At 40.2% G+C, this 12474-nt stretch overlaps 1 protein-coding gene across 1 annotated transcript; it reads left to right on the top strand.

The window, feature by feature from the left end:
• Positions 1 to 428: 428 nt before the first annotated feature.
• LOC307016151 (heparan sulfate glucosamine 3-O-sulfotransferase 4-like) lies at positions 429 to 7250 on the top strand (the record flags this gene model as incomplete). Its single annotated transcript, XM_079645184.1, has 3 exons — positions 429 to 477; positions 659 to 845; positions 6389 to 7250. The coding sequence occupies 3 exons, from the start codon at positions 429 to 431 to the stop codon at positions 7041 to 7043; spliced, it is 891 nt and encodes a 296-aa protein (XP_079501310.1). The 3' UTR covers positions 7044 to 7250.
• Positions 7251 to 12474: the final 5224 nt, after the last annotated feature.

Raw genomic sequence — 12474 nt, 5'->3', positions numbered from 1 at the left:
GAAAACCTCGTCATGAAGACAATTGTGACAGACACACACAGATAAAAAAATAGCTGAGGGGAAAACCAAGAACATGTAATAATACATTTAATTTATATAGCGCTTCTCATCTGCCAAGACAAATCTGTGGACTATCGGTTCGACGTTTGGAACCTTGCAAAAAGTAGGTTAATTTTTTAACAATAGTAGAATTATAATTCTCCTATTCACTACAATTAAAAACACACTGAACTTTCTATTTTATAGACCTAAAAAAAATATTGTAAAGCTTGCAAAGGAAAAGCAATGTACCACTATTGGGGAATGGATACAATCCATTCTGAACCATCTATATTGGTGTGCCGTATCCACTCCGGATGGAAATGGAGAAATGATTGCTGACAAATGGATGTTCCTCAACAACCACATTGTAAACTTTCACACCAAACATGGCAGAGTATTCGAGAAATGTGCCCATGGTCAGCTGCCTGCAGCTCAGTACTGCAAGAAAAAATGTCTCTAAGCAGGTAATAAAATGTTCTACGACAACGGACCACACATCAAATGTTGTGTTGGAATGTTTTTGTGTCTTCAGTCAAGCAAAATTATATGCAGTGAAGAACTAATATTGTTTCTATTTTCGTATATCCTATATCCTTTTTTGATTGTGTATTTTCAGATTCAGTGCCAGTACTAAAGCTGAATAAAGTTGTCAGCCAGAAAGCTTTTGTCAGAGATGTCAAGAAGATGTCACCTTCACAGCAAACCTACGGAGTGGAATTATACCACAGTAAAGTCAACCAGTTTGCCCCAGTTAGCAGCACTGCACTACAACGAGAACTCTGGCAGGAAGCATGCCAAAATCGGTACAGGACAACTCCAATACACTGTGAAATTCCCTAAAGCAAAGAAAGGTGGTCATGTAGTTAGACGTGTGAATACAGCAGCTACATATGGTAAGAAAGTGAAAGTGAGAGTATAAATTTTTTTTTTTTACCGTTTTACCAAATTAATGAAAAACATTCAATCTTGGACAACATTATTGTGTACATATTGAAAATTGAGCTATGTGAGAATGTAGTGTACAGTTTCAACTACAATGATTAATTATGCAAAGTGCCTCAGGGCATGCTATGCATAATTGGGGCACTAGAAAATATAGTATATGATTCTTGAATATAAAACTTATTTTTTGCAGACTATTGTTAGAAATTAAAATCAATGTTGATATGGCGTAATTTGAATTAAATACACTATTTGATTTAAATCAGTTTTATTCTGAAAAACCGGAAGTTCTCACTATTAGCTTAACACTTTTATTCTGAAAATTCGTCACTTCCGGTTAGCATTTAGCATCTGGCGGAATCATACGATTTCAAACCTTGAACCAAGGTGAAATGACATGTGATGTTGTACACTGAGCACACTGGGATTAGCACTCATTTATTGACGCTGAATAATGTGTAGCAGGGAATGTTTAAATAACCACAGATGCCAGAATGATGCAATTTAGCTACAGAAAAAGGCAGGAATTGCATTGGACCCGCCCCCCGACAACGCCGGCCAATAGGAGAAGACCTCAGATGACAACAGGAAGAGCAAGCCAAGAATTGATCTCTTCGACCCCCTGACCTGAACTGACCGGTCGGATGTGGAGAGCGCCTCCACTCGCACATTTCATTTTGTACACCACCGCATATTTTGTGTAATTAAATGCTGTTAACTTTTATAAGCTTCCCTTGACTCTTTTCAGTCTATCTTGCCTTCAGGGTTCTAGGATTGCTTTCACTATGTTAGCGAACTCTTGACCGAGACTCTACGCTTGTGCGAAGACAATGTCGAGGAGGAACCTTTCAATGTCCCAGATCCACTCAGCAGTCGGTGGGAAAAACCAGACAAGAAAGAGGCTGTTGTGCTGTTTAGAAGCAGATGTAATCACTGAACTGACAATCTGTTCTGTTATTGACTCTAATCAAGTGCTGGATACTTGAACGACGTGTAGTTGTCAGATGGAAACGTCGCATGGATCTTTTTAACGGCACATGATGGCAGTGGGATTCTGTGGTTCTTACCAAGTATTCCCCAGCAAAATCTCACTAGCTGGCGGTATACCACATAGCGATATATTCTGTAAAATACAAGATCATAAATGTCAATGGTAATCACTTCCACCTTACTTGCTTATTCATCTATTTATTCTGTAACTTTGCCAGAGTGACCATTAGACTTCCCAAAAATACATCAAAGCTCTACAAATTTGTGAACACAAGTAACTTACTCATTACGTGGCTGATCACCTGCTTGTTGTCTGTCCCTCTTTGAATAATTATGGAAGGCTGTCTGCAACACCCAAACATCCACATTTGATTGGAATCCTGGGTGATCTATTATTATGTTTGCACCATCTCCCTCATATTCATTGAACTCCTCCATTTCGGCCACCATGACATCCTTTTCTTGGCAGCATTGGCACTCTTCAATTGTTTCCATTATTGTACATTCTTCACATGTACACCTAAATGTACAAAAAATAGTTGAGAAATAATTGCATTTTTAGGAGGAGACCTACTTCTATGGTGAGTTACAAGCCTAGCAGAGTGTGATGCGATTACCTGCTATGTATTATTATTTATTTACTATCTAAGAAAATCTCTATGAATTATAATCAAATGTATATACCAGTCTGTGTTCTGTTGCCTGAGCCAAGTGTGCCTGCTCTTTATTATTATGTGTTTACTATCTATGAAAATCTCTATGAATTAAAGTGAAATGTATATACCAGTCTGTGTTCTGTTCTGTTGCCGCACCGGATCTCCGCCAAATCCAGGATCATCATCCCCATGTTCGCTCCCGTCTGTATCTCTACCGCTACTTGAATACTGTGGCTAAAACTGGTAAGGTTCCACCACGTTAGACTCGCCCGCATGATCTGATTCCACCGCACCGGCATCCTCTTCAATAAAATCCTCCTCTTCTTGAAAGTGCACCGAGGTCTATTGACGACTCACTGTCACTCAATTCTGTCGAAATGTCCGAGCCAGAGTCCGACATCAGCCATATAGGTAGTGTATTATTCAAAAAGTGTTCTACTTGTGACGTACCGTGAAGTACCGTGACGTGCGTGACGTCACTAACCGGCGAAAGCTGTTTTGTTCGGAGCGGTCGTGTAACATCGGAAGCGAGCATGGAAAGTTGTAATAAATCACGATTTATAAATACAGCGGGCATATTGTCATTAATGACAAATGATTTTCCATTAATAATAGTATATATTATTGTAATACGAACAGTATTGTCCTTCATTTCGTAAGCTCTTTAAGAGGCAACTGGGTATATCTGTCAGATCAGAATTTCATGTACACAACCTTTGAACAACTGGAATAAAATGTAGCTTAAACGTTTAAAAAAAAAAATAGGCTAACCCTTTTTTTTCTTCTGCACAGCTCTCCACTTTAAATTATAATATTTATCATATTTGTACTATGGTTATCTTTATATATATATATATATATATATATATATATATATATATATATATATAATAGAGTATATAATAGTATAATTGTTCTATGTGATGCTACTTTCCAAAACGTTTTCCTCTTGCTGTGTCTTTGTAAGCACCATTTACACCAGAAGCAAAGTCCTCTTATGTGTATTCCTACTTGGCCATAAACCAGATTCTGATGAATTTTGTCTTATATTGTTTTTATTTATCCAACTAGTGTACTGTTGATGATATATTAAATGGATTTGGTTGCAAGGGATATATTTGTTTCTGTACAAAACAGTATTGAGACTCCGTATCAAAGATAATTAAATGGCTGTCATTTTGTTCAGTGAAGTATCCCAGATTTATGAGCCGCTAAAGTCTGTCCGTAATATTTTCTATACTATATATATATATATATATATATATATATATATATATATATATATATATATATATATATATATATATCTGAAAGCCACATAGATAATTCTTGCATGCATCCCGATGTATAGGGATCATTAAAGGTCTGCATGCATAAAGTATGAATGCCTTTATCTTCACACCTCCATGTAAATAAAGCCTTGGACAGTTTAATGTTATGTGCTATTTCCTCGGTCTGAGGCAGTAAACAGCAGATGGTTTCGCAGGGCCTCTTTAGCGCCATGGATTTTATTTACCTACCCACCTGAATGACCTGTGCTGAGCTGTGCCACTGATGAGAAAAAAGAAGAAGCGAGAGTTAACGGTTTGCTCTTGTTTACTCTAGTTCCAGTAGACTGCAAGGCCAGAGGTGTCATTTGCCACGCACGGAGAAATTAGCTTGTTTATCAGCATTTTGATTTCCGTCCCGCCTCATCGTCCCACTGACATTTGAGACGTACATGATCCATGACTGATTCCCAATCAAAATGGAGCCTCTGTAATATAACAAAGTATTTGGCCTGTGCAGTTTCCTTTGTCTTATAATTGAATGCATTATGATTAGCGTTGCGCCCAAGAGGACGATAGCTTGTTATGTGCACGCCTTGGAAAAGGTAACCTTGAACATTGTACATCTGTCCTGTCGATTGGATATGCTCCAAAGATGCACAACACATTTACCAGTGAGACGCTGCAGCTCAGGTCCATACACAGGGAGATTGTTTGCTCCAAGGTGATTTCCTGTGGTATGTTTGACCTTTTTTTTTGCAATACATCATGATGTTGCATTCTTGAAACATCTACCCTCTTTGGAGTTGAGTTAGATGGTAAAGTCCTTGAAAGGTTACACCAATCTTTATCCATTCACTACCGTAAGGGAAGAAGTGTGAAATATAATGAAAATGAATACTCTTTCTCGTGACTATGCCATCAGTTGATATGTTTAATATCCCATTATAGGTCCAGAAGTAACCACAGTTCTATGCTGTCAAGAGACAAAACATAATCCAGAGGGAAATTACCCATCAGGAAGGCAATACTGTTACTGAGATGCAATTACCAGGCCACTTGTGAGACTTTCAGCCCAGTATCCATGGGTGTGTGCATGTGTGTGCGTGTGCGTGTGCGTGTGTGTGTGTGTGTGTGTGTGTGTGTGTGTGTGTGTGTGTGTGTGTGTGTGTGTGTGTGTGTGTGTGTGTGTGTGTGTGTGTGTGTGTGAGGGTGGTCGATATGTGCATAACAGCTCTTATGTTTTGCCGAGTAAATTGGATTCTCTGCTGGAGAACAGTTAATTTAGAATATGTCCAAGATGCAAATGATTGATGTGACTATATCGTTACAACTGTAGGTTTGTGGTGCAGGGCAGCGTAATGGAAAAAAATATTGCAGGGAGAAGGAAAAGCTTTTATCCCAGAAATTATAGAGAATTCTTCTGCACCAACTCTGTAAGTCTCCACGTAGAATCATTTGGATTTTGGGCTTGGCTGATTATACATTAATTTTCATGCAAACATCACCTAATTTGGGGAGGAAAAACTGTGTCTAGCTCAGATTATAGTTTCACTTTATATTTTATTGTGAAGCTCCTGCACTCGTGTTTGTTAGGAGTGAAGCAAACAACGTGTCTCACAGAGGATTTAATGTACCAATTTAGCACTGAATCACAAAGCACCTACAAACAAAGGAAACAGCACGGATTGGAATTAACATCAGTGCAAACATTTGATAAGGATTTGCTTGAGGCGAATGCTATGCTTTATTATTGATACAGAAATAGAAAGTGTTGAAACAAGACTTGCTTCTTCTATGCGCGAGATTCACTCTGCATTGTATCCTGCAACTCATCCTCATGAACCCAAAAATATATTTGTGGCGATGGCAAATGGCTTTCCTTTCTTCCTGATATAAATTTCCCAAGTCGGGGACATTTCTATTGTACCACAAATTATCCCCATGAACCTGATAATTAATCACTGCTTCCTTCAGTGAACAGCCCCCTAACCTTAAACATATCACAGAGAGGAGAAGCAAAGCCTTCATCCAGTGCAGGGGAAGTGCATAAGAAATAAAACTGCCTGCACAGAGTGTGAGCCTTGCATGCATAATAAATGTATGACAAAACAATACCCCAGGCACCCCAGTATTAATGATATGCAGCGAACTCATTATTAAAGTTCCAAAACAGCTCCTGGAGTAACACAGATGGAGTCAATTAAGCAATGAGCATACTTGCTTGCCTGCCGTTTCATCTTCTTTCTTTTATCTCTCGCATATTACTCCATGGGTGCAATTAGCTGTATGTTTCCCCCTGCAACATAATGTCCAGTGATAATAACAGCTATTTTCAATTGTAATTTCAAATAATGGACTGCTTAATAAATGTACCAAATTAGCTTGTGCCGTGTCCTTGAGTATTTCATTAGCGCTGGGAGAGGTGTTGAGGATAATACTTTGCTAAGCAGATTTTCTTTCTCTCTCTTCCCCTGTTTGTGTTCCCAGAGACCTGATGCCTTCAACGCTGGAGGGTCAGATCACCATGGAGAAGACACCCAGCTACTTTGTGACTAACCATGCCCCCAAGCGCATCCACACCATGGCCAGGGACATCAAGCTTATTATAGTGGTGCGTAATCCCGTCACCAGAGCCATTTCGGACTACACACAGACTTTGTCCAAGAAACCCGAGATCAACACCTTCGAGGTTCTGGCTTTTAAGAACCGGACGCTGGGTCTCATAGACGCTTCGTGGAGTGCGTTGCGCATCGGAATATACGCGCTCCACTTGGAGAGCTGGATGCAGTATTTCCCTCTCTCCCAAATGCACTTTGTCAGCGGGGAAAGACTCATCGTGGATCCCGCGGGCGAGATGGGCAAAGTGCAGGACTTCCTGGGACTCAAACGCATCGTCACAGACAAACACTTTTACTTCAATAAAACTAAAGGATTTCCTTGTCTGAAGAAGCCAGAGGACAGCAGCACTCCCCGATGCCTCGGCAAGTCAAAAGGGAGAACTCACCCTAAAATAGACCCAGACGTGATTCGCCGGCTGCACAAGTTCTACAAACCCTTTAACATGATGTTCTACCAAATGACCGGACAGAACTTTGAGTGGGAGCTGGAGGAGGACAGTGGGTCTCGTAGCTCTCAGGACTAGTAGACTGCGGCATGGCACGGCGCAGCCACACCACCAGCCTTCTTCGATAAAACTTCTATTGTCTCGCTTTCGTTTCTTCAGAGAGAGTGCTTGAGCACGCCAATCAATCATGGCTGTCTTTGCAGTGTCTGGATCCATTAGCAAGAGTTTACTGACATGCTTTTCCCTTCAATACTAATGTCGTTGATGATGGCGAATCATTATTGTACATACTAAACATAAAATATATTTATATTTGTGAAAAGGAGATGATTTATTCCTTTTGTTTTTAAAAGCATAGAGCTGATATAAAAATCATGTTGACTATGGCAATGCATGCGATAAGTTAAGTGTCCTTACCTCATGAGCCCTAAGGCTGAAATCTGCCTGTTTCTTCTCCCTTTACTTTCCTTCCGTTTGTTTCCCTCACACCCACTCACCAGCATACTGTACAAGAAGATAGTCTATTTAAACGGCTAAGGCCATGCAGTGCTCTGTATAATGTCTTTTCACACTTTCCTGCTGCTTCAAAAGAGACAGGGAAGAGAAAAATGAGACACGTAAAGTACAATAATCCTCTGACTTTTGCTCATCTTTTTCGTTTTTTTGAGTGGAGACAATCGTGTTTTTGTCTGTCTAAGTTTACCAAAGTGTTAATTTACTCAGTGTCGGTGTTCTGGTTGCTCTGCACTCATTAATTACACACAGATTCAATAAGAGAGCTGATGGACAGTGGCCCTCATTCAATAATTGGATTGTTTCTCTACATCGTCAACATTAGCATACTGATGACCATGCACTCAGATGTGGTACAGTCTCAGTGATTTTGGCATAATTCGACAAATGAATCCATGTCGTGCAAATAGCAAAGGGTGAGCTGTGGACTAAACAATCCGGCATCTTGACAAAAACAAATTCTTGTTGTCAAAAGGCTCCGAAATAACAGTTAACACTCAAAGTCCTCGACCGTTTGAGTCGTGACCCTTTTGACGCAGTGATTCATGTCGATGAGGGTGAAGAACAACACGAGGGGGACGGAGCAGAAGTTTTTTAACAAACATCTGCTGCAACACGGTCTTCTGTCGGTAGAGATTAATGGGGTGTTAAATAAACTGCTGCTGCTGGAACAATGTCAATGTCAGAGAGAAGGAATAGCAACATACATGCCCAGGTAAATTACCAAGCCATTACTGTATGTACTTAATGAGGTGATGTGTGGCAGGGAAATGTGTTGTAATCAGAGGTTTACTTTGACTAACTGGGCAGATGTGTGTGGAAAATAACAGGGTTTTGCTGTGAAATGCTCCTTTACTCATGCAATGGAAAAAAAAACACTTGACCCATTATATTTTTCTTTATTCATTATATTTTGCATAACTCGCTGTGCGTCTGTGTGTTGTCTCTGGACTTTTCATCAATTGAGACAATCAATACAGCCAATGAGTCAATAAATACAGTCTGCTACACATCACTGGTTGCTCCAGCTATGATGCATTGCTCTGTTAATCCTCCCTGTTCTCTGGCCACAGATGGCTGGATTGGTTCACTCTCCGCGGACCTCTCTGTCACCCTGGGGAGGCCGGCACCAGCAGCTACTTACACAGAGCAATTGATTCAATCAAAGTAAGCACTATACTGCCCTTTGTAGCGCCAAGCCTGAACACTTACCTCCGAGTCTCACTATCCCAGAGTCACAACTTCCACTTTAAGGCTTTTATGTGCAGCCGTTTCTTGGTGTTTTCATGACAACCTTTCCAACTGCTCCCTTTTCTCTCTTCACACACTGAGCAGATATGGGGAGGCGTATAAAAAATAACTGCGAGCAAGACATGCTAATCATACATTAAGGAAATAACTTTATCATTATTTATTTATTTAAATTGTATCCCCCAAGCTTTGTAACATGTATAATCCACCTTCAAAACCAGACAGTCCCTCCTACTCAGTGTAGAGACGCTCACAGACATCAGCAGAAAGCACCCTGTTATTAGGACAGATGAGGACTCCATTTTCATATGAATATGCACTCCTGCTGTCATTTGCATTTCCACGATCACACGCAGGAGGGAATTCCTGTCTGAAGCTAAAACTTAGATCCAACCTCTTATTAACCGAAACACACAAGCACACACATTATACCTTTTTCTTTCGCTTGTTTTAGGAACAGGCGGAACACTGTGATACATCTTGCGAGAGTCGCGACGCATGAAAGGCATGCTAAGCTGTCCTTCATGTGTTCCTCCCGGCGGGGGTCTATGTGGTTCATCAGCATCAAGCAAAGAGGATTGTGATGATAGATGAGCGTCGCCTGCTCATCAAACTGTCACTGCTTAAGTGCCATCGTCTGAAAATGAAGAACAAATTTGTATTTGTTAGTCATTACAGGCAATTTGGCAAAGAGCTGAAACTGTTATTTATAGATTGAAAAAAGCTACCTGACTGCACCGTGAAAAGATTTGCAGTTGGCAGCTATGTGTTTATTATAGGTTGAAAGGCTGTGATCTGTGTATGAAAGGGGTTTTAAAGTGCACTTTTCTGTTATATGATCTACAATTCTATGCCACTGCGGGGCATAATGAAAGGGTACAGAGAATGTGCTCGGTTTGAACCAAACAAGTGTGAATAGTTTGGCTGTAAAGTGGGAACGGATAGATCTGCATGCAGAATAACTCAGCGATTTTAAGGTTCTTCCTCTGAATTCAGTATTCCTTTTGAAAGCTAGCATAGCATAGAATTGCTAACGCTAATTCATGATGTGCGAGAACCCTGTTAGCTCCACAGGTTTTTATGTAAGGTAATGAATATCACTTGAGCAAACGTGTCCAAGGCAAAATGGATAACAATAACTAGTTCAAAATCAGACAGAAAATAAAGGAAAAAAACTAGATTATAACCAGGGCTGCACATAACCCCCCGCCAAAAAAAGAGCACCGGATCATTTGAAAAAAGGTGCATTTACGCACCAACATTGAGAGAGAGAGAAAAGAGAGGGATGAGAGAAGAGAAAGAAGGGAGAAGAGAAAAGAGAGAAGAGAGAGAGATATTTGCGAGTTGCATAAAAACTGGTAAGATAGCAGGGTTTCCCACATACTTTATTTGGACGGGCCGACCAAGTAGGCTATATTAACGGCCACCAAAGTGTAATTCGCGAGCCATTTAGATTGATTTTTTTTATCCGTCCGCAAGCACGACGGCATCTGCGATCCCTCACTCAACCCCTCGCTATCGCGTGAAGGGTCTGCTTTATGCGCTCTGCACAGTAACCCCGCTGCGAGGCTCTGGCAAACAGTTCATGAGCGTGCTCACAAGCGGACTTTGTTCATAAAGTCAAGAAACCCTCAAAAAGGTACGGTTTATTTCATTTTAAGGATGCGCAGCAAGCAACATCTCCAGGTGCTCCTTTGGGAATCAGGGCAAACAAGTTATGTGCACCCCTGATTATAACCTATGACAGTATATGGAGCAGGATGTTACAGTTGTCAGACCTTGGCTGATGCTATGCTATGATTGGCCAATTGGGCCAAGCAAAGGGTTGATTAGCTTGCCAAAAATAAGAGATAAAACACACAACAAAAAATGTAAAGATACATTTTATTGAAATATTTCTTTCTATATATATCACAATAATATATTGCTTTTCTTGTGGTCAGGATAATTCTGTACTAAAACCTGATATTCTGACAGCCGTATTATATGCAACTAATATTTTGTAACTTTAACTGAGAGAAGCAACTTTCCCCTCATCCACTCAGTATTAGCATTTAACGTGCATCATAATGACATCCAAAATCCTAAAAGAGAGAAGCCTGTTTTAACTAAGGTTTAACATTCGTTGAAATTAACAAAAACAATATGTGTTTGTTCATCGTTAACAACAGCTGTGAATCATTGCAAAACAAATATCCACATAATGAAATAAGCCGGAAACAAGATGCAACTGTACAATCTCCCACTGCGCTCCTCTTTCTCATCCGTAATGAAATCATTCATTTAGCCATACGGCAATTGTATCTGCATGGAAATGTTCCCAAGGTGGCTTAGTCCCTCATTGAATTTAGCTGCTACCAAAATGTTATGAATCAAACAAAAAAAAAGGATTAAGCAAAATCCTTGCATTGCTCTCTAAAGTTATGTCTTTTTCCTTATTTTTCAATATATATTTGTCTTCAGGTGTATAGGTTTTAATGGGGGTCAAGAAATGAGCACAATGCATTTAAAGGTGGGGTAGGTAATTTTGGAAAAACCAGCTCGAGATCGCTAGAATTTTAAAATACACAACCGGAGAAAATCTGCCACTTCCTTACAGAGCCCCTCATCCAACACACACGAACGCCCACATGACCAATGAGGGCACGAGATAAGTTTGTGCACAGATGGAAGGCTGACAGGCTGACAAGCAGGTAGGCCATCCAGTTATTTTAGCCGGGCCGGCTAAAATGATTGCTCGTGCTTTTTACAGCGCTACGGCTTCCACAGATGACATTCTTTTATGGATTTTTCGTCAAAGCAATTAAGATATTCATTGCTATCTGGATTTTAAGAGCATTCCATGGAATATAACAAAAAGTGTATCTCGAGCCGGTTTCATAAACGTATCTACCCCACCTTTAACGGTTGCTCTGAACAATCACATTGGTGACTGCACATAATGAGATTCACAACCCAGATATGAAGCTTTTCCTCCTCATCTCTCTATACCACCAAATGCCTTGATTGGTGGAAATACAAGATATTCCACCCTATTGCCTTTCTGAAACTGATGAGTAAACTAGGTGTGCAGCTGCTGTCCACAACAACAGAACTGAAATTATGTTTCGAAGTGTCTTCAATCACCAAGGGTTTCCTTTATCCTCAGATCAACAGTTCCTGCAATTTCCACAGACAAGAGTCAGTACCAGAAGTAATCATTTCATCTGGTGCTGCTTCCTGAATCAGGGAAGTCCTCTTCAACCACCTCAGGAGAGGAACAGCATCCTGCCATAAATCTTCCCTCAAAAGCTATTCTCTCTCCTCTGTTGGTCAGATTTTCCATCACCACTGCCCTGCTCACTCAGAGGCCTGTGTAAAGGCTTTACAGCAACTCAAATAGGTTTTATTTTGTGTTTATGAACAATGGCCTGCAATAATCTAACATACATATTTGAGCTCCTTGATCAAAATCATTCACATGCAGAACGATATTACAATTAGAAAAACTGTCCAGAAATGACAAAAACGTACGGTGGCCGAAAGGGGCAAATGTGCCACAATGGCCAAAAACAATTACATTAGAAGAAATGCCCTGCAGTTTAAAAAACGATGTTAATATAAGAATACAAATTTGCCAAAACTCATCGTATAAATAAACAACTTTACCAACTTGAAAGCAAGTGTGCAGTATTTAGAAGACATTCACCAACTGCACACAGCCGGGATTGCAGCACTTTTTGACGTTTAGGGCGTATAAAGTTAG

The sequence above is a fragment of the Notothenia rossii genome (assembly GCF_949606895.1).
Source record: "Notothenia rossii genome assembly, chromosome: 8".
Classification (NCBI taxonomy): Eukaryota; Metazoa; Chordata; class Actinopteri; order Perciformes; family Nototheniidae; genus Notothenia; species Notothenia rossii.
This window is presented reverse-complemented; position numbering and strand designations above follow the sequence as displayed.